The sequence below is a fragment of the Saccopteryx bilineata genome, chromosome 1, assembly GCF_036850765.1.
Source record: "Saccopteryx bilineata isolate mSacBil1 chromosome 1, mSacBil1_pri_phased_curated, whole genome shotgun sequence".
Lineage (NCBI taxonomy): Eukaryota > Metazoa > Chordata > Mammalia > Chiroptera > Emballonuridae > Saccopteryx > Saccopteryx bilineata.
Window position 1 is genome coordinate 346,412,061 of NC_089490.1, and position 25,841 is coordinate 346,437,901.

Here is a 25,841-nt window from a genome sequence, read left to right on the forward strand (position 1 = left end):
GTCCTGCACTCCGGGCGTCGCGGGGAGTCAGGGGTTAAAACCCGTGGCCCTGGTGGCCCCTTCCCCCTCCCCAGCCCCCTCGCTCCTCTCGGCGCCGCGCCTGGAGCGTCGGTCCAGGAGACCCGCACGAGAGAGGAGGGGAAAAGTGGGCCTGTTTCTCGGGTGGCCAATCCACCGAGCCCGCGGTGCCCCAGAGGAGGCGCCAGTGCTAGGCCAGCGCCAGGCCGGGCTTCCCGCGGCAAAGTACAAATGCGCCCGAGCGCGGCGCCTGGCGCCCTTGGCGTGCAGAGCCGGCCCCCGTGCAACCTCCCCGCCGCGGCCGCCGCGCCGTCGCCGCCGCCGGGACTGCCGCCTCGCCGGGCCCCAGGACCCCGCGGCCGGACCTCGAGCCCACCGAGCCGGGAGCGCCGGCCGCTTCTAACTCGCGCGCCCAGAGCAACCCGCCGGTCCCGCGCGCCTCGCCCAGCGCCGCGCGCTCTACAGACCCCTGTCCTCTCCCGTCTTTCTTCTCCGCCCCTCCCTCTCACCTTCTCCTTTGCTTGAATTGCTTTCCCCTTTTTCGTACCTTCCTTATCTCTCCCTCCATCGTCTCCCTCCTTTCCCCTTGTTCTCTTTTCACCTTCCTCTTATTCCCACCTTAGACATCCCTTTCGCTCCTCACCGCCTTCTTCTCGACCCCTTCTCTGACTCTCCACTGTAGCAGCAGCCCTCCCTGGGTCTGTGGATTGCTTTGTGCCCCTGTGCCTCAGTGTCCCCTCTCATCTCACTATCTCCGACTCCCCTCTCGGCACAGCACCTGGTGGCCTGGCCCTGGGGGAAGGAAGGATGATTCCCGAGGGAAGGGTCCTCTCTTCCTTGCTGGGACTCGCGCTGCTCTGGTTCCCCTTGGACTCCCACGCTCGAGCTCGTAAGTAGGGGCTGGAGGCACCGGATGGGCAGAGGTGGGAGGTGAGCCCCGGGGATGTGCGGGGAAAGTGCCAGGACTAGGGACCCCAAAGTGTGCTTACTGACTGCTATCCAGGCAGCACCTGTGCTAGAAGGGTGGAGCTCCTCAGCAGACTAGTATGGGCTGACGACTGGGGGGACCTTGGCAAGACTCAGAGCCAAGGGGGCTGCTGTCATGGGCCTGAGGATGGAGGACTGAGGGCAGCTTGAGAGAGGGCGGGTCACTGTGCTTTGAGGGTGAGAGTGGGGGGCACTTATTCCTAGTAGAGTCCAGTGTGTTTGGCTGCGAGAGTGTGATGAAGGGGAAAAGGCTACTGCATTTTAAAAGAGAGCTGGTGGAAAGAAAGAAGAGCTAACTAGGATAACCTTCCCCTTCGGTTACTTCTTTTGATCCTACAGCACTCCCAAGAGGTGGGTATCATTTGCATTTTACAGGTGAGAAAACTTAGGCTGAGAGAAGAAACTTGCTCAAGTTTGCAGAGCTAGTGAGTAAGCCATCTGAAGCCAGAACTCTACATTTCAAATCCTGTGCTTTCCCCTGCCCTCCAGGGTCTGGGAGGAGCCCTGATTTGGACTTGTGAGACTCTGAGAGGTAGCAAGGCACAGCAAGAGAACCAGTCTTCCTTATCCCAGATCTGTTGAATACCAGTTGGTGGAAGGCAGGCATGGAGGGCACTTCTCTGAGCCTCAGTTTCCTAACCTATAAAATGGGAGTAAAAATCCCAGAACTGGTGTGAGCATTACATTAGAGAAAACATGCAAAGCAACCAGCTGGCACATGGTAGGTTCTTTAAAAATATCAATTCCTCATTTCTTGATTTTCCACTTGGACACAGTGTAACCTCACACAGTTTATATAATCTCTCTGAACCTCAGTTTCCTCATTGTCCCTCAGATGGGCTGGTGGATCCCCTCTGCATCCCCTGCCAATCTCTTAGAATGATGTGAGGATGTAAAACAAAACCAAAGAATTTCTTAATAAAAAGGAAGGAGCTAGTTCAAACCCTGAAATACCCAATAAAGGAATTGAGGCCCAGGAGGAGCAGTGGTTTAGTCCAGGTTATACAGGGCAGAACTTGGGCCCAAGACCCCAGTCGCCTGCCTCCCAGCCTACTGCTCTTTCCTCTCCACAGTTTAGCAGCCCTCCCCATCTCTGCCTTTCTCTCGCATGTGACTTTCGGAGCCGGTGGAGCTGGATCTTGTTTTATTCTTGTCTCTGCTCGCATTAAGGCAGGCTGCATGTCTGGCTGTCCCTGGGCTGCCAGCAGCGGGAGACTCCTAGTAAGTAGTCCTTAGTAACAAGTAATGGAAAGAGCTCAATGTTGGGTTCAAGTCCTGGCTCTGCCCCTTAGTAGTAGTGTGACTTTTCATAAGTCACAACTTCTCTGAGACTGTTTCTCTTCATCTCTCCAAGACATATACTCACCTGGAACCCAAAGGGTTCTTGAGACGATGAAAGGAAGTGCCTTTGTTGAAGTGCTCAGCACAATGCCTAGTACTCAGTGAATGTCTCCTCCCCCTTCTTCAGCCCTGGAGGTTTCCTCCTAACATTTACCTGTTGTTTCTGAAAAGGGATTTAGTACAGGATGCCCTCTTTGCCTGCCTCTCCTACTTGGCACATTGCTCTTAGCCCCCAAGGTTTTTCTCCAGATATCGTTGCCCTTTTTGCATCTTGGAAAGATGCCCTAGAATCAGATCATTTTTCAGGATTGCTCATGTCCTGCCCACACCCCTCCTCTTTGCCTTCCATATCTTGTCAGCCCTTCACCTTGCTTAGGCACACCTCTTTCAGCAGACTTTACCTGGCCACCTGATCCACTCTGATCTGCTTCCTCAGGACCTCCACTGGCCTTCAGGTCCATACCTCTCACTGGGTCCTGTCAGTATTCAGTCTTTGCTACAGCCTGGATCTTAGCTCCAGACACACAGGAAACAGCAGACATATTGAGTTAAGGTGAGGTGGACTGGCATTCAGAAGGGTGTGTTAAGATTCTGGGATGTCAGAGCTGAGAGAGTCTTTGAAAATCATCTGCTTCTACCCCTCAATTTTCCAATCCTAACAGTTAAAATAAGCCCCCAAAGGGTGAGTGACTTACCTAAGGTCATGCAGCAAATTCATTAAAGAATAGAGACCTGGCTTATAGTTCCTGATTTCTCACTTATTGGTGTATAAAGGGACTCTCTTCCCTTCTCTGAGCCTTATTTTGTCTACTGATGACAACTTATAAATCTAGAAACAATCCTACAGTCATTTGCTAGTATCCTATCTGAAGGTCTCTTATGAAGGTCCTTGTCTTAGTTTAAGTAAGATCTCAGGCCTGTTGTGGGTAAGAAATCTTCTAGTGACATCTAAGGTGCTTTCAGAATTGCTGCCAAACAGATGGAAATTCTCAAGTCTGCAGACTCTTGAGGTGGCCCAGCCCTGCAAATGCCAAGGGCCTAGAGCATGCATGGCAGCTTGCTCCCCAGTTAAACTACGAGGCTATTCAAACAAAGGTTATTCTATTTTTAGCTCTATTTCCAGCCACAGATTGAATCTTATTCCCAACCCAGACTGAGTCTCAACTCCAGCCACAGGCTGAAGCTTGATCCTCAAACCCTTACCACAGATTGAACCCTGATTCCGGGCCTCTGACTTGGTCGCCGAACAGTGCTGATTCCAGCTGTAGGTGGAGTCACAGGCATACATGATGTTGGTCACTTTGGGTACTCATCCCTCTGGAACAAGAACCTGCCTAATATCTTTACTCCCTCTCCAGTGCTCTGCCCCTCTCCCCTACGCCAGCTCCTCTCTTTTGCCTCCCCCTTTAGGAGGTCCAGCATGCTTCTGCTTTCTCTCCTCTCCATCCTTCCAATTCTTTCCATAGAGTCAGTTATGAAGTAAAAACATTGATCTCTCTATTCTTCTCCATGGGTTATTGTTCTCTGGGACTTGAAGCTTCTGTTCCCAGCTCACAGAATCCCAAACCCCAGAAGCAGAGATGGGGTGGGAAGGGAGCTCCCATGGTGATTTGGTACAAAGGACAAACTTGGAATCAGAAGGTCAGGACACCAACTCTAGCCCTACCACCAATTCTAACTGTGACACAGGGCTAGTTGCCTTTCTCTGCCCCTCAGTTTCCCCAGCTAGAAAGCCAGATAGTTGGACCCAAATAGATAATCATTGAGGACCATTCTGGCTTTAACATCCTGTGAGTCTAAGACTCTTGAGATCGAAAGATACCTTGATTCTGAGTCTTCTCAGACCTTTGGAAAAGGGAGTTTGGGGGTTGGGGTGGGTGGGACTGAAGCCCGGTATTCCTGCCCTGCCAGGGAGGAGTAAATAGACCTTCAGATACCAGGTGAAAGTAACTAGATAGTCTGGGACAGTGAATGTAGAGGGAGACTCATCAGTGGGGACCCTGCCTTACTATTCAGTTTAGTTGCATCCCCATCCACCTGATTAGATGTGCACAAGAGGGTGGCAGGTGTCTGAATGAAGGCCTGACATCTGGCTCCAGGTAGGCCCCTCTCTGGGACTGTCTGAGCAGTTCTGTACCTCCTCTCTCCCACCAGTAGAGGTCTCTGTCTCACTCACTCGCTTGCAGTCTGCTGAGCCAGAGCCCTGTAACAGCTGTGCAGTTTCTCCAGCTGTTGCACCTGTTCCAGGACTGGCCTCTCAAGTTCCCCCAGCCACTGGCCATGGCGCTGGGCTCTAGGAGAGGGACCTTGAATCCCTTGGACTTCCAAATGGAAGGACTGTTGTAAGAGCACTGCCCCTGGGAGGTACAGTGCAGAGATCATTTCAGGCCCCCCTGCCCTCGGGCAGGATCCCATCCCTGCGTTACCCATTCTTGTAATGAATATTCTTCTTTATGTCTCACCCTTTTGTTTGCAATTTAAAGCCATTTTTTTTTCTGGCTCTGTTCCTTAGGGGATAGGTGTTTCTATAAGCACCCACCTCAGATCAGAAGACTAGCAGTAGAGTTAGTGCTGACATAAATCAGTGATCTTGGGCAAGTCTTGATCCCCAGGACTAAGCTTACACATCTGTAAAATAGGGGATTGAACGTCATCTCTCAGCCCCTAAATTTCTAAGATTCTGTGAACCTAATGTATGTCCAAGGCAGAATAGAATGTAAACAGTCTCATTTCTGCCCCTGACCCTTTCCTGGTTTGACCATTTTCTCCTTTGAGGTTATTCTATGTTCCTGAACATCTGTCACATGCCAGGTAAGAGGAGTCAGGTTTAGAGAAGTGAGGACTCGACCTAGCACAGCTTAGCCACTGAGCAGCTGAGCAGGTTTCCACTCCTGATTCTCTTAGGAGGCCTCGCATTTCAGGTCCCAATGCCCAGAGGAGAGCTATGTCTTAGAGGGGAGCAAGTTTGTTTGGGTGGAAAGGGGACTATAAATAAATAAAGTATGGCCACTCAAGGAATAAGATGTAAACGTTCTCGCATTCCTGCACAGCCTGGTTCACCTGGGTCTCCTGAGTTCTTGCAGGCTGGGGACAGGCCAGCCACAGTTTCAAGCCTCTCTCTTCATACCCTAGCCCTTCCCGGTCCCCTCCAGCCTCCCTTGTAGCTCAGAAGCTTCTTTCTGGTTGTCTCTTCTGCTTCCTATTGGGAAAATCCCCAGCCATACTACCCACTCCTAACTACCCACCACAAGCCCTTTTCATAGCATAAGAGCTTCAAGGCAGAAGGTGGGATGATCCTGGATAAGACAGTTTGGAAATTTTGACTTACATGTAAATATCACGGAATCACGCATCCCCCTACCTGTCCAGGGTCCTGACCTTGTTGTACACGGTGTTTGCTTTGGCAGGTGGTTTGAGAGTTTAGATGGTGAGAGATGGAAAGGGGGTGGGAGTCAAAGGCTAATTTCTGTTAGGTGGCACAATCAAAGTTCTGAGAGAGATTTGGCTCTCCTATCACACAATTCACTTCTCTTTTTGTTAAAGAAAGAGGTTTTCAGGAATATGGGCCATCAGTCACCTCCTCTCCCAGAACCTCCCCTCCTCATTGACTCTGTTCTTTCATCATACATTCATTTACCAAGCATCACCTCTATGTAGGCTCTGAGCAGAGCACTGGAGATATGGAAATTATTGAGGTCTGGTTCTTGCTTTAAAGAAGCTCACAGTTGAGTAAAGAAGTACTTCTAACCCAGTGGGTGAGAGTCATAATGGAGGACTGAACTCAGTTCTAGGGAGCCCCGATGAAGGATCGGCCAGTGGCCTGCAAAGTTGGGGTGGCTTCACAGAAAGGGTGGCACCAAAACAGAAGAATGAGAGGAGTTGGTCAAACACTGGAGATGGGGAATCACATGTGGGAAGACAGGCGGTGTGAAGGAGCCTGGGGGTGGGGTGAAAGACTGGGACATTCCACAGGAGGGGATGAGGCTGAAGAAGGGCTTAGCCGTAGAGCTTTTCTGGAAAAGCAAGCGGGAGCCAGGCTGTGACAGGCTGGGGTAACCTGATGATGTTTGGAGTCTGTCTGGTAAACATTGCTGCCCTGAATTCAGATTAGGTCAGCGAAGTCTGATCACCTTAAGTCAGTATCAAGCTAGAGAAAGAGCTTTGGCTGTGGCCCATCCATGGGGGTGTTTCCTGAGGGGAAGGGAACAAGCACCAGCACACCCCAGCCACCTGCAGCGGCCTGCGTGAACCATGGTCACCCCACCTCTATGCCTTTGTGTGAAGCCACTGCTGCCCACCTGCACCTAGTTAGCTCCTTCGAGACTCAGCGTGGGCATGTTCCCAGGGAAACCTTCCCTGAAGAACCTATGCCCTCCTCGTATTTGACAAATGCCCTCGTAGCATTTGTCAAATGGTATGTGGTCTTTATCAGACTGTGAGCTCCTTGAGGCTGGGGACTGTGACTTGCTTAGTCATGTTCCAGGCCCATGGACATACATACGACTTGATATATAAAAAGCTCTATAAATGAATAGCAGGAGGCAATCTAACTATTACTAATGATAATAACATATCGTAACTAATGATAACAACAGGTTGCTTATTGTGCCAAGTACTCCAAATTCACCTATTCAGACCTGCAAGCTCCATCCCATCCTGACTGCTCCTTCACCTTCTCCATCCATATCCAGCCGGTCCCAAAGCCTGCCCACTGTAACTACTAAGTAAGGGTTCCTCAAATCTGCACTCTTGCCACTGCTTCTTTCTCGGTCAAGGTCAGCATTATCTCAGACAGCCTCCCCCTGACCTCTCTGCCTCGAGCCTCACCCTCCAACCCATTCTCCATTTCTGCGGCCACAGTGATGTTTCTCAAAGGCAAACCTGGTCGCCGGCGTGCCTCAGCTATAAGCTCTTCTGTGGCTGTCTTTTGTCCTCAGGCTCCCAAGGCCCATCTGAGTCTCTGCCTTTCTCTCCGGTCTGATCTCTGGTCTCTCACCCCTCCTTCCCACTCTCTCCTCCAACCTTCCAGGTCACTTTCATCTTGTATCCCAGCCCAGTGTATGAGGTCTGTGTAGGTGCCAGGTGGGGTCTAGGGAGTCTGGCTTGTGAATGGGACTAGGAGAATACGGGGAACCACAGGAAACAAGTTCAGTGCGGTTGTAAAGGAGACCTGGGAGAGTTCATCTCAGTGGCAGCTACCATCATGTTCATGCCCTAATAGGTGCCGGGGGCTGCTCGTAGAGTTCTGGGGATAAAAGAAGTACCATGAGAGACAGACTGTTAGGAAATGTGAGGAGCGTCCAATTCTGCTTTTCACCTACCATTTAATTGAGCATCTAATATGTATCAGGCACTAGGCATATTACATTTATTACCTGATTTAATTCTACAATAACCCCAAGCTGTAGAGATTATTGCTAATTCTATTTAACAGATGTGGAAACTGAGGCCTGGAATGGTTAAGTAATTTGTCTAAACTCAGGCTGCAAGTAAAAACCAAATTCAGTTTGAACTCTGGCCTATCCGATTTCAAAGTCAAGGTTCACTGAATACGGGTTTTGAAGGGGATGAGACCTGTTTAACTTTCATTCTCTGTATAAAGCCTGGAGTAGGGCCAATAGTCCTTTTCAAACAAAAACTTTCCCCGCTAACAGTCTTTAGACTGTTAGACATCACAGCCAGAGGTCATTAACTCCAAAAGGTCTCCCACTTGGCCCCCTGACTTGAAGAGGATGTGGGTACAGGTGGTTGGGATGAGATTTGGTGGTGGGGTAGAGAGAGAAAGCAAGGCAGACCCAAGGCCAGGGCAGGAGTGGGAAGCCACAGAGGACCAGAGGAAGTAGAAGTGAAGGAGGGGATGTGAGAGACAGACTTGGCCTCCTTCTCCATGTCACTCAGGATAGGCCCCGCCAGCTCCCTGGATCTCGTCTTAACTCCCCTTAGAGCCCCTGAGAGTCTGGGAGTATGGGGCTATAAAGATATCCTCAATCGTGGAAGCTTAAAACAATAGAATCTTAGAACCACAAAACTGTACAGTTCTAGAAGCTTCATGTCCTAATGAAATGTAGGCTCTTAGAAACATGGAATTTTCAAATCTTGAACTTAGAAACGTAGAACCTTGGATTGGAGTCTTAGACTTTTGAAATCATAGATTCATAAACTATCTATGCAGAAAACTTTTTAAAATCAGCATGCCCCCCCAAAACAGATACACTTATTGTGCAGATGGGAAGCTGAGGCTCAGAGGACGGAAGAGTCTTCCTCACCGTCCCAGTGAATGTGTGTCAATAGTGAGCACCTCCTTCCACCAGCCACGTGCAGGGACTGGGGCTAGTGCCAAGACTGCAGGGACAGAGGCAGAGGCCGCCCCTGCCTGGCAGTTAGTCCTCCTACTTGGTTTTGACATGGCCTTGGGCACTCATCTCCTTGGAGGAAGAGGGAAGTCCAGGCAATGCCACCCTTCCCTGTGCCTCTCACCAAGCCTCACCTCGGAGGGCATGGTGAGGAGGGAGCTTTGGTTGTAGGAGGCCTCCTGGGGGTGAGGGATGGCATGCCAGGCACCCCACACTCTCAGCTGCTGCCAGGTCTGTTGGTGGGGGGAAGGGGCCTCCTGGCCTGGCCATAGGCTGAGACATTCTCTTTGTCTTCATGCTCTGAGCAAGCAGTGAGGGGGAGAGGGTGCCAATTGGCACAGGGGCCAGGCTACAGGGCCACCCTAAGGAAGGTGGGACAGGGTTTCTTCAGCAACAGGGCTGAGACCTAAGGCCATGGTAGTGTTGCAATCGCCCCTCTTGGTTGGGAGAGGGGACTGAGGAAGAAAGACATTATTCAATCCTTGGAGAGTTGGGCTGGCTCTGACAAGCACCCCAGCTGGGCCTGTGTCCCACCCTCTCTGCCAGCAAAGGCTGAGAGATAAACACTGCTCATTTGATACGGGCCAGGCAGCCGGGGCCTTGCTGGGAATGGGATCTGCTGTCTGGTCCCCTCTTCTACTCTGGGTGGCTGGGGAAGCAGTAGGGTACTTCCTAAGCCCTGATCCTCAGTCCCTACGGGCCATCAAAACAGACTCTGAGGGCATCATGATCATGGCCTCAAACCTTCGTCCTGGGAGGCCCAAGACAGAGTAGGAGCAGTGCGAGAAGCCTGAGGAAGCCTATTGCAGTGTGGTAAGGTACCAAAGAATTGAAAAATTAATATTAATATTTTAGGAGAAAGAGTCAGGTTTTTTGCCCTCTCCTTTCTGTAGGGAATGAGGGAATTTTTCTGGCTTGCAGAGACATACTGTGTAGGAAACCCCCTTTTACTAGGAAGATTAAAGGGCATTTTATAATTTGGGCTAAGCATACAGAGAGATTTTATAAATATGATTTTTATACTTGTGTGTGATTTGCACCAACTCAGGATAGATGACAGCATTATATTGTAAATAGAAAGAAAACTTGAATTCTCTCCCTTCCCCCCCACCTGTAAGGAAGAGAATAATCACCTAGCCAGGCATTGGGGGGGGGGGGGAATCAAGCGAAGCCTTTCCTTTCTTTCTTTAATGGACCATTCACGGATGCTTATCCCCTGGCGCCATGTAGGCCCCCTCACATCTTGAAGGCGTATAGTTAATGTATACACCTCTAGACAAAGGGATAGCAGATGAACACTGAAAGATTTGAGAATGTCTTTTAATATGTAAAACAACATTTTTCGCTATTATGTTACCTTATAAGTTTTAATATGTAGAAATACTTTTTATAAATCCTATAGACAAATGTTATAAGCTTGCTAATGAATTGTGTCATCTTCCCTTCCTCCTCATTTTCCTGACAACCTGTGTGCGATCAAAGGTATATAACTTGCCTCAGGGCTATAGTCTGGATGGCACGATTTGGGTCAGCTTTGCCTGGTGTTAGTCATATGTGGCCAGCATATTAATAAATCTCCTCCTTTAATAAAACTCCTTAAAAATTAATTTGGACTTGGTGTCTCTACGTAAACCCGGGGGGGGGGGGGGGACATTACTTTACAACATCAGCTTTTTACAAAGGAAACTTTCTTAAAGGTTGGGAGTGGCCCTCCGCCTCCTGGGCTCTGGGGCTGTGTGCCTGGGGGTTGAGCCACCAGTGCCAGAGGGAATTCCTGCTTTGTGTGTGAGCTCCCCTACAAGTGTAGGGCTTTCAATACTCAGTGGTTCAGTGAGTTTAAATGTCTGTTCGAGCCTAACCTGTGGTGGGATAAAGCCTCGACCTGGAACGCTGAGGTCGCCAGTTCGAAACCTTGGGCTTGCCTGGTCAAGGCACATATGGGAGTTGATGCTTCCTGCTCCTCCCCCTTCTCTCTCTCTCTCTCTCTGTCTCTCTCTCTCACTCCTCTCTCTCTAAAATAAATAAATAAATAAATGTCTGTTCGAGATGATAATGTCCATCTTGCAGGTCATTGTTACCATGATGATCATAAATCAGGCAGTCCCCAGGTTACTAACGAGAGAGGTTCTGTAGGTTTGTTCTTAAGGTGAACTTGTATGTAAGTTGGAACAGGTACATTTACCTATTAAATGCAAATCAGACAAATGTTTGTCCTAACATAGTATTTATTTTTACCTTTCTGTGTATATAAGTACTTAAACATTTTCAAACCTACAGAACCTATCTAATTCATGACCTGGGACTGCCTGTAATAGCATTCAACTAAGTGTCAGGAACTGAGCTCAGTAAGCACTTTACAAGCACTATCTAAATTAATTTTCATTTTTTAAATCTTAAATTTTTTTTTAATTTAGAAATTAAATGTAATGATTGACATTGACCAATAAGAGTACATAGGTTTCAGGTAAACATCTCTATAGCATTTGAACTGTTGATTGTGTTGTGTGCCCATCATCCAAAGTCAAACCATTTTCCGTCACCATATATTTGTCACCCCTAATTTAATTTTCAAAACCAAAATGTTAATGAGATAATTAAGTAATTTATGTAAAGAGAAGATAGTAAATAAATATTGGTTCCTTTCTTTGTATTTCAATTTTATTTAATTCAGAAGGCCTTTGTGGACACTTCCTGTGCCAGCTCTCCTAGTTCCTCCCTAAAAGAGCTCAGAATATTCTTCTTCTTCTTTTTTTTCTTTTTGAAGCTAGAAACGGGGGAGAGACAGTCAGACAGACTCCCGCATGCGCCAGACCGAGATCCACCCGACACGGCCACCAGGGGCGAAGCTCTGCCCACCAGGGGGCGATGCTCTGCCCCTCGGGGTGGGGGGGGGTCGCTCTGCCACGACCAGAGCCACTCTAGCACCTGGGGCAGAGGCCAAGGAGCCATCCCCAGCACCCGGGCCATCTTTGCTCCAATGGAGCCTTGGCTGCAGGAGGGGAAGAGAGACAGAGAGGAAGGGGGGGGGTGGAGAAGCAAGTAGGCACTTCTCCTATGTGCCCTGGCCGGGAATCGAACCCAGGTCCCCCGCACGCCAGGCCAACGCTCTACCACTGAGCCAACCGGCCAGGGCCAAGAGCTCAGAATATTCTTTAGATAACAGAGAGTTTTCCTGTAGAAATGATAGCATCCCTTCTGGGTCATAAAAATCAGCAGATACCTGAGTGAGGGAGAGTTGGCCGGGATGGGGCAAGAGGCAGAGGAGTAGACAGGAGCTCCCAGCCTGGCCTGGGGCCCTGCCCTGCTGCTAGGTGATGTGTGGAGAGGAGGTGAGGGCTGCTGTGTTCAGGGATTGAACCCGCAACCTTGGCGTATCGGAACTAGGCTCTCACCAGCTGAGCTCCCTGGCTAGGGTTTGAACTTTCTTAGAAGCATTCATATCCATATTGACCACTGATACTCAGATGACCAAAACAACTGATGTGCAATCACATACACGGTATTCAATTGTCTGTGCAATACAGTACTGGTGACAGTTTTTAAGGACATTAAAGGCAAGTTTCTACCCTTTCATTAGGCAGCACTTTGTTTTCCCAATTCAAGCACTTTCCATCATGGCTGGCTGAGATACAGGAACACAATATAGTGTGGAAGCAGGAAACCTGCTGTGAGTGGCTTTATTCAAAAGGTGGGTCAGAGAGAGAGAGAGAGAGAGAAGGGGAGAGGCAGAGGCAAGGGAGGGGAGGATACAGAGAGGTAGTAAGTAAATGAGCAAAATGAGACAAAGGAAAAGAAGGTAAGAGTGATTATGAGGGCAGAAGGAGAGAGTCAGGAGACTTAGGCTGTCACCTCCACTTGGTGCTTGACTTGCTGTGTGACCTTAGAGGTATAATTTATCCTCTCTGTGCCTCACATTATTCATCTAATTGTAGTAACTAACATTTATACCACAATTGAAACACTTTCACTGCTTCATCCCCTAACTGCATTGTCAGAGAAGTGTTAAAGTTCAGAGAAGGGCAGTGACATGACCAAAATCACACAGCAAGGGAGCAGTCAAACTGAGACTCAAACTCAGATGTTCTGGCTCCTCGGACTGGGAGAGCATGTCCAGTGGATTCTCCTTGGCCTGAGTGGTTTAGAGGACAGTCTTCCTAGATAGAACCAGAAGGACGGAGGGATGAGACAGGGTCTTTGGGCTGGAGCTTCCTAGGGCTGACAAAGCTCTGTTTGGTTCACCAGGCCCAGACATGTTCTGCCTTTTCCATGGGAAGAGATATTCCCCCGGCGAGAGCTGGCACCCCTACCTGGAGCCACAGGGCCTGATGTACTGCCTTCGCTGCACTTGTTCCGAGGTAGGTTCCTCTGGCCACCTGTGTCAGGTGTGTCTGGGAGACCTCCAGAGGAGTCACCCCTGAGAGCAGGAGGGAGCCTGACTCTGGAGGTCAGGAGCACTCTGAAATCAGGCTCCCTAGAAACTTGGGGCCATACTGCGTTACTACCAAGTACTCATACCTGCTATAGCTACTGTGCACTGCTCAGAGACAAGTCACACAACAGGTCAGCGGCTAGGCTGGGCTGAGACTCGGATCTCCATCTCTCATTCTTGTCCTGTTTCCACCCCTGCTGGTGCCATCCTCCCTGCCTCCTGTGTAGCAGAAAAGAGCCTTTCTGACCTGGCCCCCCATTCCTTCCCTTCCTCACACTATTTCCTCCAGCCCTCTCACTGCCTTAGCATGCATTCCCCCAATTCCACTGCTCCGAAGGGTTGTTCTTCAAGGCTTTGGCCAAGTGCCGCCACCACCAGGAGCCTTACCCTCACCTGCAGGTATTTTCTTCTTCTGGTTTCCCACATGAGTTTCTCTGTCCCTTTCTCCTGATGATTCTTGGCCAGGTATAATAGTTATCTGTGTCTGTCAGTCCCTGCCTCTCATAGATGGAGCCCCCGGAAGCAGGTTTTCCTGGGCACTCTTTTATGTCCAGTTCAGTGTCCTGCTGAAGGCTGAACAAACTGGGGCAGAGACCATGTCTTTTTGTTCATTTCTTCTCTCCTGCCACCCCACCTCCAACCCAGCACCCTTCACATGGCCTTTTACAATCAACTGGGTGGAATAAATGAGACCTCCACGTGGTCTAGAATTCTCAGGCCAGGTCTGAGGTTGGAAGGGTAGGGAAGGAGGGGATGGTTTAGGAGGCTTGAAACACTCTTGGTTTAACTTAGCTGCCTGGGGCCCAGCCTGGTCAGCAAGACATCCTTACCTATTTCTGATGCTGATGCTTGAGGGGAGGGTGTACCTAATTCCCAGCTGGAGCCAGTACCTTAGGCACTCTCTTTTCCTTCAGAAGCCTAGAGAGGAACACAGAAGGCCGGTAAGAGCCTCCCTTGTGACAACAATCCTCAGCGCAGGGGGGGAGCAGAGAAGAGCTTCTGAGGGGACACTGGGAGGCAGACGGGGCAGACACTGGGCCCGGCCTCTCGGGCCTCTGATCACCAGGGCCTCCCGCCTCCTGGGGCCTTTCCTTCTGACTCCCCACTATTTCTACCAGTTTGGCCCCAGGTAAAACTCTGATGCCAAGGGGAGCACAACCCCCATGACTGCTTCCCCTCGGTGTTCCTTAGCACATCTGAGGCCAATCAGCTTTTTAAAAAGAACTTTATGAAATACAGCCAAAGAACAGGAAGGAAAGCAGAACAGAAGAAAATTCCAGACATATTATGTGGTCCAGTTGACGAAGACCAAATTTTGTGATCCACAGCTAATTCAGTTCTCCCTCCCCAGAGTTTACAAACACAGTTCCCTCGACCCAAAGAGCTGTAGCCAATACCCCCAAATGATATTCTGAATCCCTTCACTTTTCTTACCATCACTGCCCCCCTAACCTAAGCCACTTTTGTCTCTCACCTGTTAACAGTGGTAGTCAACCTGGTCCCTACCGCCCACTAGTGGGCGTTCTGGCTTTCATGGTGAGTGGTAGCGGAGCAACCAAAGTATAAATAAAAAGATAGATTTAACTATAAATATTTATAAGATTTTATAAAGATTTATTCTGCCAAACTTAGCGAAAATCCGACATAAAGTACTTGGTAAATAATTATTATTATATGCTTTAACTTGCTGTAACTCTGCTTTGTAAATTTTATAAAGTAAAGTTACTTCCCTATTTTATAAATCACCATTACTGTGGAACCGGTGGGTGGTTAGAAAATTTTACCACTAACAGAGATACAAAAGTGGGTGGTAGGTATAAAAAGGTTGACTACCCCTGTGTTAACAGAACCTCTCAATGGGCCTCCCTGTTCCTTCTCTAAGTCCATCCTCCACATAGGAGCTAGAAGGATTCTGCTGAACCTACAACTGATGATGTCATTGCAGAAGCCGCTGAAACCCTCCAATAGCTTTTCAGTACAGCTAAAGTAAAACTCAAACTCCCTGCTCTAGCTCTGTGTGATCTGATCTCCGCTTATTCTCCAACACCCTTTCCTACCTGCGCCAACACTTCAAACTCATTCCTACTTGATCCTCCACCTGGAATATTCTTCCTCTGGAACTTCTTATGAATGGTTCCTTCCCATCTTATCCCAATGAGGCTTTCTCTGACTGATGTTTCTAAAATAGTCTAACCTTGTTAAACTCAATCGTATTACCCTGTGTGATTATTATCATACATTTAACATCTGAAATAATCTTGTTCCTACTTGTTTAGTTTTTATGGCTTGTCTCCCCCTGCAAGGATGGAAGCTCCATGAGAGCAGAAACCTGGCCATTCACACATCCCTGCTGTGCCCCTGGCACACTGCAGCTGAGCAGTAAACACTGAGCAAATGCGTGAGGCCCCGCCCATCCACCACAGGCAGGGCAGGGCCCTGGAGGTAGTGCTTACCTGCTGTGTCACTTTAGGCATATTGATCTCTCAGACACTGTTTATTCATTTTGAATGTGTGGGTAGTAGTATCTACCTCTGGGATTCTTGAGAAGGTGAAGTGAGATCATACATTTCTGTAGAACATAAAGCCTCCTCTTAGTAGCTACTCAATACACAGGAGTTAAGACTTCCCTGAGGGGCACCCTTTGGCTACCTGGCCCCCTGCCCTTTCAACCCCTAGTCAGTCTTCATCTCACTTCCCACTGCGTGTCACTGATCACCTCCATCCCTTACATCCTTCAAGGCCAGAATCAAGAGAGAGATTTGGCTTCTTCAGGCCATACAGTTCCTTGCACTCCACCCTACTTTCTCACCTGAGGGCTCAGGTCACCCTCTGGACATTCATTAAGCACCCAGGTATGCCAGGCCTCCAGAAGGCCTTTTTTGGAGCTCAGATCAATTCTCTGGACTCTGTGATGCCCCTTAGCCTAGATGAATCCTTGGGAAGCAGTGACTCAAAAGGAACTAGGCCCGGGCCAGAGCTTTCCATGGGGTCAGAGGCTGCCTCTGGGAGAAGTGCTGTAGGGGCCGCAGGTGGGCAGCGAAGCTGGAAACAAACTTGCCAACTTCAAAGTCTGAACAAAGCTGGCTTCATTCCTCTAAGAGAGAGACCATCTGTTCTTCCCCTCCTGGCTTTTGTTCATTCACTCATTCATTTATTCAAATTATAGCAGGTACTAGCTTGGACCCAGGCCCTGTGCTGACAATCCAGAGATGAATAGAATGAGACTCGGTCCCTGTTCTTGGGAATCGTGGTGAATAGATGACGTAGATGTATGTGGCCCATTACAACACAGAGCAATGGCCCTTAGAACAGGGGAGAGGAAAGTGTGGGAAGCCCAGGACTGGAAAACCCCCCAAAGCAGGTGATGCTTCTCTCTCTGCAGCTCCTCATCTCTCTCTATTATGTTTCTCTGCTCCCTTCTCTTTCATTTGGTGTACTTGAAAAAGCATAAGAACTCTGGGCTCTTCCTTCTCTGGTGCTGACTCCTAGGGCTTTGTGCAGGGTCACCAAAGCTCCAGAAGTGTAGGGAGTGGGTCACAGAGCCCCGAGTCTTCTCCACATCAGGTTTCTAGTTCCCATTCCTGTCACCTGTCCTCGGATGTCACATTCCTCTGTTAACTGTAAAGTTTTAGCTCAGAGGTCAAAGAACAAAGCCCTGGAGTTAAAATAACACAGTCAAGATCAATGTAGAAACAACTCAAGACTTTAATTTATATGTCTCAGGCACCATGAAAGGGACACAAGCCTGCTCAAACCCGCGCACACTGTGCGCTCCTCCATGGTCAGGGAGGAACATGGATGGGCGAGCCAAGCAAGTGAGCAGGAGAACAGGCGAGACTGGACACACAAATTTATTGTTTACATCCCACCACAGGCTTAAAACGAGCACAGTGTCTACAATTGGGTTAGGGTTTTGGGAGAGGACAGGTTCAAGTGGGGGACAGTGGCTCTTTGGAACCAGGACCAACCTCTGTTTCCCCTTCAGAGTGCCCATGTGAATTGTTACCGCCTCCACTGCCCACCTGTCCACTGCCCCCAGCCTGTGACGGAGCCACAGCAGTGCTGTCCCCGGTGTGTGGGTGAGTAGCCTTGTTCATCCCCTTGGGCCTGCTGACCCTCATCTCACCTCGATGCAAGCCTCTGGCGGAGGGAGGCCCCTGGAATGAGGGGGCAGTCTCTAGCCAGCAGAGGTGTTGAGGCACAAAGGTACTCAGGGGAAGAAACATCCTGGTACCCAAGGAGGGCTGGGGTCACAGCACACCTCTCATTCTTGAGTAGCAGTGCTTGGCAAGAGGGGGGAGAAAGTGTGGAGAGTAGCTGGCAGATAGAGGAGGATCTTGGCCTTTTGCTGGCACGCTCAGGCTCCAGTCTCTAGCCGGCTGGCCAGAGGCAGAGGAGGTGGACCTGCCTGTGTAGTGGGTGCATGAGCTGGGAGCGCCTGCAGGGAGCCCAGGGTGACGGCCCTGGGGCTGGGAATGGCCAGAGGAGTTGCAGTATGTGTACTCTGAGATCCCTCCCAGCACTGAGGCTCAGGGACTCTGTGTGTCCTGATGCTAAATGTCTGTGATTCCATGAGTTTAAGACTATGAGAGTCTCTATGACTGGGGATCTAGGAAGTAAAGATATGAGAGAGAGGTATGTGTGAAGAAATGGGCACAACCAAGTGGGCTAACAGAGGCAGTCAACAAGAAGGCCAGTTTAGAAGAGTGGGAGCGGGGGGATGTTAAGAGGAGAATGGATCCTTAGAAGCATCACGAAAGTGATGAGGGAGGTGCTGGGTTACAGCCTCAGCCTCCAAACTCTGGAACCAGGGCTGTCCTGGTGAGCCGGGGACCTGTGTGGAGTGGACATAGAGGGGCTCATTTTCCAAGTGGGACTGTAGTAGGATCTAACTGTGGCTCTGCCCTGGGTCACAGATTCCTAAGCTCAGGATTCCCCCAGGGAGCAGGGTCTCTGAGCTTCGTCCTGCCCAGTGAGGGGGCATATGCCTCCTCCCTGTCTGAGGCTGACTCTCGGAGTCCTGACCGCTCCTTGCTGACTGTGCCTTGGGCCAGGCCCTGCTTCTTCACAAGCCCCTCCCTCCCTCTCTCTCTCCTGCCCCTCTGTTCTCCTAGCTCTACATGTTCCTCATGACTCAACTCAGACCATTCCCTGACCATACCTCACTCTCATGGCCCAGTTGAGTTGGTGGCTCCTCCTCAGAGCCTTAGCCCTTACTATGTGACCATGTCACTGCCTATGGCATGTGTCTCTACCAATTAGATTGTGAGTTTCTTGATGGGAGGGGCTGAGCCTTGTTCAGCACTCCATTCCCAGTGCCTAATGTGGAGCCTGGTGCAGAGAGGTGTTTAGTGAGGTGTCTGAGAGATGGAGCAGTTCTCCCAGGACAGGAGCCTTGGAGGCTTCCCCTCCACCTGGCACAATGAGGGCTGATTGGCAGGAGATGGGGAGGGAGGCTCTGGTGGCCAGTGAATGACGGGAGCTTACACCAAGTACAGGGACAGTCTATCCTAGCTGACTCCACTAGCATGTCACTTCATGAGGGACTTTGTGCTGTTTACTGTGTCCCCAGCACCTAGTGCAGGGCCTGGCACTAGGAGGCGCTCCGTGGACACTCACTGAATGCTGAATGAACTAATGCAGGTCCCCGCCGAGTGGGACTCAGTGGTGCTGAGGCTTCTGACCTTGCCTCTGGCTCTGGTCAGGACCAGCTCAGGCACTGGCCGGGGGTCAGGTGGGGGGCTGGTAGGCCACGGTGAGGAGCCGTGGAAGTGAGTGACAAAGTCAGATGTAGGTGTCAGCAGGACCTCTTCTTGGTTAGCTGATATAGGGACTGTCTGGGAAGATTGAGGATAGAGTTCAATTTAAATGCTAAGATGGGATAAAATGCAAAATCTTCAGAAAAGTGACCCACTTAATTCTGGCAAAGTTCTTAGGTCCACATGAAACCTCTTCTTCTTCCTCCTGCCCCTCCCCATTGCAGAACCTCACACCCCCTCTGGGCTCCGCGCCCCTCCAAAGTCCTGCCAGCACAACGGGACCACGTATCAACACGGAGAGATGTTCAGTGCCCACGAGCTGTTCCCTTCCCGCCTGCCCAACCAGTGTGTCCTCTGCAGCTGTACCGTAAGAACCTCCTACCTTCCTGTTAGCCCAGGCCAGAGGTCTGGGCCTGAAAAGCATGGTGGAGTGGCCTGGGAGAGAGGAGACTGCCCTCCCAGTCAAAGCAAAGTGAGAGTGAATGGGCTCAGGGGCAAAGGGTCATTAGAGTTTGGAGCAGCCTGCCCTCCTCTGGGTTTCTGCAGCCTCCTGAGCTGCCTGTTACAGCGCGGGTCACCTTGCGCTGACATTTGCCCATTTCTATTTCCCAGGTAGGCTTTGCGCTCCTGGGAGAGAAGAGGGAACATGCCCAATTTATTTCTTTATCTTCCACTGCTCCTGGCCCAGGGCCGGGCATACAGAATGTCTTTAATGATCGTTGAAGGAATGAATGAGTGCATAATCAGTTATCAGTCCTGGGGCACAGAGACAGGGCCAGACTGTAGCAAATGGAATTTAACCTGAAACTGCCTAAACTCCCGCTGCTGTTGTCAGAGCTGGGCCTAGGGACAGGCAGGGCTGACTCTGCCATGTTACAAGGTACATACAGAGACTGAAGCCAAACAAGGCCTGGTCTGGAAAGTCTTCACCCTCCTCCTCTGCAGGGGTTCTAGGTATGGCCCTGCTCTAGGTTTGCAGGGGGTTTCAGCATGGCATTCTTACCCTTGGGCTTCTCATCTGTGCATTGTCAGGAGAAACTCCTGTCTCCAAATTTCCTTACTACCCGGTCACCAAACTTCTCTGGGCCTCAGTTCCTTTGTGTATGTACACAGGGAGTCTGACCAGGTGATCTCCGGTGTCCTCTCTATTTAAAATAATCATCAGATTTAGCAGTGATGTGAGGGGAGGAGGTCTAGACTAGGTGTTGGACACCCATGTTGGAGCTGTAGTTCTGCCATGGTTCCCTCTGTGACCTTGAATAAGTAACTTCTCTCAAGCCTGCTGCTCCATCCATTCAATAAAAGGATCCCATCAGTCTACGGGCTCTGATCCTTAAAGTATCTGTGCTGTTGAACAAACAGCTTACAAATGAGAGTGACTACTTATAAATCAACCTAGAGAGCAATTATTTTCATAGGGCCTGAATCTCTTGAAGTGGTCTATCTACCCCACTGTACCTACTAGGTTCATAGAATACCTCATGTTAATATACAACCTCCCAGTGACCCTAGGAGAAAGATATCAGATGAAACAATTGAAGCTCAGAGCAGCTAAACAACTTTCCTAAGGTCACACAGCTAGTTAAGTAGCAGAGCCAGAATTTAGACCCAGGGTCTCATAACTTCAAAACCCATGTTCCTTTCCCTGCATAGTGTTGCTTCCTGTGAAGGGACAAGGCCTGGATAGGAGGGGGCTGTGGGGAGAGACAGAAGTGATGGTGGTTGGGTAATGAAAGCATTCTTGTGATTCCTTGTCCCTCTCGCTGGTTACTAGGGTCTCCCATTTCTTCTTTTCATGCCTGTTTACCTGAGTCTGAGGAATTAGAACCCTTACTTTTGAGACTCATTGGAAAAGTAATAGGGCCTGACCAGGTGGTGGCACAGTGGATAGAGTGTTGGACTGGGATGCGGAGGACCCAGGTTCGAGACCCTGAGGTCGCCAGCTTGAGTGCGGGCTCATCTGGTTTGAGCAAAGCTCAACAGCTTGGACCCAAGGTCTCTGGCTCAAGCAGGGGTTACTCGGTCTGCTGTAGCCCCACGGTCAAGGCACATATGAGAAAGCAATCAATGAACAACTAAGGTGTCGCAAAGAAAAACTGATAATTGATGCTTCTCATCTCTCTCTGTTCCTGTCTGTCTGTCCCTATCTATCCCTCTCTCTGACTCTCTCTCTGTCCTGTTAAATAATAATAATAATAATAATAAATAAATAAATAAATAAAAGTAATAGGGAAAGGGCTTGAGGTAATATCACTTCCTCCCATCTTCAAAATACCTTACATTTTATTTATTTATTTTAATTTTATTTAGAAAATTAAATTTAACAGGGTGACATTCATCAATAGGGGTACATAGGTTTCAGATAAACATTTCTATAGCATTTGAACTGTTCGTTATTTTTGTATACCCATCATCCAAAGTCAGATCATTTTCTATCACCATGTATTTGTCCCTTTCTATGCCCTCTCCCTCTCTCCTACCCCCGTCACTTTCCCCCTGGTAACCACTTCACTTTTATCTATGTCCATGAATCTCAATTTTATATCCCACCTATGTGTGAAATCATACAGTCCTTAGCTTTTTCTGATTTACTTATTTCACTCAGTATAATGTTCTCAAGGTCCATCCATGTTGTCATACCACATCTTCTTTATCCAGTCTTCTATCGAGGGACACTTTGGTTGTTTCCATGTGTTGGCCACTGTGAATAATACTGCGATGAACATGGGGGTGCATGTGTCTTTATGTACCAATGTTTTTGAGTTTTGGGGGTAGATACCCAGTAGAGGGATTGCTGGGTCATATGGTAGTTCTAGTCTTACTTTTTTGAGGAACCACCATACTTTGTAGTTTTGATTTGCAATTCTTGAAGCTAGTGAAGATGAGCATCTTTTAATATATATGTGGCCATCTGAAGTGTCTATTCAGGTCCTCTCTCCATTTTTTAATCGGATTGTTTGCTTGTTTGTTGCTGAGCTTTGTGAGTTCTTTATATATTTTGGATATTAACTCTTTATTGGAGCTGTTGTTTGCAACTATCATCTCTCACTTCATTGGCTGCCTATTGGCTTTGTTGTCATTTTTTTGGTGTGTTTTTTTCTGTGCAGAAGCTTTTTAGCTTTATATAGTCCCATTCATTTATTTTTGTCTTTACTTCCCTTGCCTTTGGGGTAAAAATTATAAATTTTCTATAGTCAAAGGTCCATAGATTTAGTACCTATGTTTATCTTCTATGTAGTTTATTGTTTCAGATCTTATATTTAGGTTTTTGATCCATTTTGAATTAATTTTTATGCAGGGTGATGCCTTACATTTTATTTTTATTTATTTATTTATTTATTTATTTATTTATTTATTTATTTTGTATTTTTCTGAAGCTAGAAATGGGGAGAAACAGTCAGACAGACTCCCGCATGTGCCCGACCGGGATCCACCCGGCACACCCACCAGGGGGCAATGCTCTGCCCCTCCGGGGCGTCACTCTGTTGCGACCAGAGCCACTCTAGCGCCTGGGACAGAGGCCAAGGAGCCATCCCTAGCGCCCGGGCCATCTTTGCTCTAATGGAGCCTCAGCTGCAGGAGGGGAAGAGAGAGACAGAGAGGAAGGAGAGGGGGAAGGGTGGAGAAGCAGATGGGCGCTTCTCCTGTGTGCCCTGGCTGGGAATCGAACCCCGGACTTCTGCACGCCAGGCCGACGCTCTACCACTGAGCCAACCGGCCAGGGCCTATGCCTTACATTTTAAAAAGGGTTTTTACACTTGAACTCAGAGCCCAGATGGGTCTGCCCCCATTTTATAGAGGAGGAAACTGAGACCCTGAGAAGAGAAGTGACTCACCCAAGGGCCTCTGGCCTCCTGATTCCCAGAAGGCCCTTTTCCCTGCCAAGTTGCATTTCCAGGCTGGGTCCTAAAGTTTCAGACCTGGGGTTTTCTGTGAGAGCAAGACGAGCCCAAGGTATTCCCACCATGTCCCTCCTTATGCTGGGCCCCGCTTTCCAGGCCAGGGGGGAAGGATATTGATTCCAGTAGGAAAAGCCATAAACTGGGCTCTAGTCCATTCTGGCGGCTGTGTCTCTGACTCTAGGCAGTCCAGGCCCTGCTGCAGGCTCTCCCCATCTGTAGGATGGAAGTGTCCCACCTTGCTGAATGGCTGTGAGAGCCTAGGGAGAGACAGGGTATGAAAACACTTTAGAAGCTGAAGGATGAATGCTACTTCAGGGCCTGGAGTGGGAGTGGGGAGGGTACAGAGGAACCTTCTTCTGAACTGGCTGAGCCTTGCCTAGGTCACCCTGCTGTTCTCTCCCTCCCCCACCTGAGGGGAGACAGCAAAGCCATGTGGCCCCAGGGCAGGGAGCTCTCCTCCCTCCAAGGTTGATCCTCATCAGAGGTTATCTCCCAGCTCCTGTTTGCTCTGTCTGTCAGGAGGGCCAGATCTACTGTGGCCTCATGACCTGCCCAGAACCAGGCTGCCCTGCACCCCTCCCGCTACCCAGCTCTTGCTGCCAGGCCTGCAAAGGTGAGTCTGTCCCTAGATCTGTCCCTACCCCAGGGACCCAGGCATGACTGTTAGAGCAGGGGGAACCTCAGGGGACACTCAGCGTGGCCCAGCCCTCCCAGAAAGCTGAGCCTTCAGTAGAGGCTGAGGTGCATTTCTCATTGCAACCCCAGGGCGCAGGAAGGAGGGGAAGGAGGAGTAAGGCAGGGAGGCAGGGAGGAATGATGTAAGAATGCGTTGGGGAGCTGCCTCTGCTTGATATCAAGCATGACCTCTTGCTCTCGGTCATCATCTGCTTCTCAGAAAAGTCCGGGATTGATGGAGGAAGAATAAGAATTTGTCCCCCAGCCATTAAGTTCCATTGGCCAAAGATTCACCCCATGGTGAACGCCCTCATGCTTCCCTCTTATGAGTGCACATGTGGGCACTAGGGGCACTGGGAGCAGGAGGCAGGAGTGGAGTGGGGGTAGGAGACATGGGCAGGAGGCGTGGGCACGAGGGTAGGTACTGAGCCAGATGGAAACTGGATGGAGCTCATGCAAAGGGGCGCTGCTGAGGTCCTGGCAATCAGATGAGGCCAGAGGCTCAAAAGAGGCTCAGGAGAGGGCGTCTGTACATGCAGGGACCACTTCTCCTTCTGTCATCCTCACAGCAGAGCTGGACACAGGTCTGGGCTCACTGGGGCTCAGAGCATGCATGCCAAGCAGAATCCAGGTCGAATCTCTGTATAGGACAGAGATAGGCTAATACATCGGCTAATGAAGGGCCATCAGTGTAAGCAGAATAAAGTGCACAGATGGTTGGACTGTCCTGTGGGTGGAGGTAATCTAAGAAAATTTCTTGGAGGAGGCAGGACTTGGGGAGGGGAGTGAACCACAGTGGAATATTTCCCTAGGTGCTGTGGAAGGGCACTGGACCAGAAGCCAGATGACTCTGGTTCCATCCTGGCTCTTCCAGCAATTTCCTGCAGATTCTTTCCCCTCTCTGGGCCTTAGCTATGGTGTGTCTGCCCTGAGCAGTTGGCCTCAGTGATTTCTAATGGACAGTTTAATTCCAGTGTTCTCGGTCTTTGAACCTAGAATGCTCAGAGGATGCCAGACTGTATGTGAGGTGGGGACTTGGGAGAGAGAAGCCCACTCTGGGCTTTAGGGAGTTCCAGGGCTCCAAAGGGCCTTGTGTGCTGGCCCCCCAGGGGGTGGGAGATGGAGTTCCAGGGTGTCCCAGCCAGAGGGGCAGAGGGTTAGTGCTGCCCAGGAGTGTAATGTGCAGGCCAAGGCCTACAGACTTCATGTGTGGCTAGGCAGAGTGGCTGCCCAAGGGACCACAACTAAGCAGGCTGCAGGAATGGGATTCTGGGTCAGTTCTAATGGTGACCAGGAGGTAGTGAGCAGTAGAAACTGAGGCAGCAACCCAAAGGTAGGAACTTCATCAACCCAAGGGCGAGGAAAGGCTATAATAAGTGGGAATAAGTTCCCCCGGGACAAAGGGACTTGCAGGTGTTCAGGGGCTGCAGAACTAGCACTAGGCGTTGGAGGGGCAGAACCTAGAGGCAGAGGCCTGCAAGGTCCCAGTCAGCAAGGCTGAGGAGGCAGAGGCTGATACGACTCCCCTTTGGGTTTCCAGATGGGCCAGGAGAGAAATCAGGTGAAGAGGACACCACCCAGTCACACCGTGGGGCGGTGAGTACACAGCTGGACTGATGGGGTAGGGGAGGTGAGGTGGGCTGGTGTCCAGGGCCTCCTCTCCGTGAGTCTGGAGCAGGAGCAAGCACTAGGAGTTGCTGTTCTCATTTCTCACTTGGCCCCTGGGTCAGCTCCATTAGCCCCACCATGTCCAATCCGTCTCCCTAGTCTCTCTTCATGGCTCCCATCGTGACTGACAGGCCAGGAGGAGCCGAGGAAAAAGCACTAGACAAGCAGAAGCAAGCCCTAAACTTACTGGTTTTCTTCCTGAGAAACTCTTGGACACTGTTCCATCCAGACCTTGTGTCTGCCCTTATTCGGGCCACCTCTGAGCAGCGTGTTCCCCTGAGGGAGTGGCCTCTGACTTGGGTCAGCCTTCCCCACCCATCCTGAGGTACTGGTTCTTCGTCTGGAGGCTACCTCTCTGTTTCCTCCTCCTCCTTTGGTCCTGGCCCCTTTCAAGCTTGGTCTAGAGTTAGATGAGCTAAACTACCCAGCTCTCTGGCCAGACAGAAAATGATAGGAGAATGGGCTTACAAACTGCCTCAGGTCCCCATCTGCCATCTGTGCTGTCTATAATGTGAACAGCTCCACCTGCTCTTTCAGCCTAGGTCACCTGGACTCTGGGGAGTGGAGGCTGGGCTCCCCTTCTCCGTGACTCCCCTGGGTTCTGAACCAATGAGCTCTCTGTCTCTTCTGCCAGTTCATCCTCCCTTCCCAGGCTGGACCTTCTCAGGTGGGGACCTCTGTTCCACAGGACCCGAGCCAGGCCATCTCC

At 50.0% G+C, this 25,841-nt stretch overlaps 1 protein-coding gene across 2 annotated transcripts in view; it reads left to right on the plus strand.

Annotated features, from left to right (window-relative positions):
• The first annotated feature begins 413 nt into the window (after positions 1–413).
• The window catches only part of CHRDL2 (chordin like 2), a 35,174-nt gene continuing 9,746 nt past the window's right edge, over positions 414–25,841 (plus strand). For both annotated transcript variants that reach the window (XM_066253720.1, XM_066253719.1), the window contains exons 1-6: positions 414–907; positions 12,942–13,054; positions 17,114–17,207; positions 19,112–19,254; positions 23,309–23,402; positions 25,005–25,060. In XM_066253720.1, the coding sequence (XP_066109817.1) occupies positions 826–907; positions 12,942–13,054; positions 17,114–17,207; positions 19,112–19,254; positions 23,309–23,402; positions 25,005–25,060 (582 nt within the window). In that variant the 5' untranslated portion in view covers positions 414–825. The remainder of the gene's footprint in view (positions 908–12,941; positions 13,055–17,113; positions 17,208–19,111; positions 19,255–23,308; positions 23,403–25,004; positions 25,061–25,841) is intronic.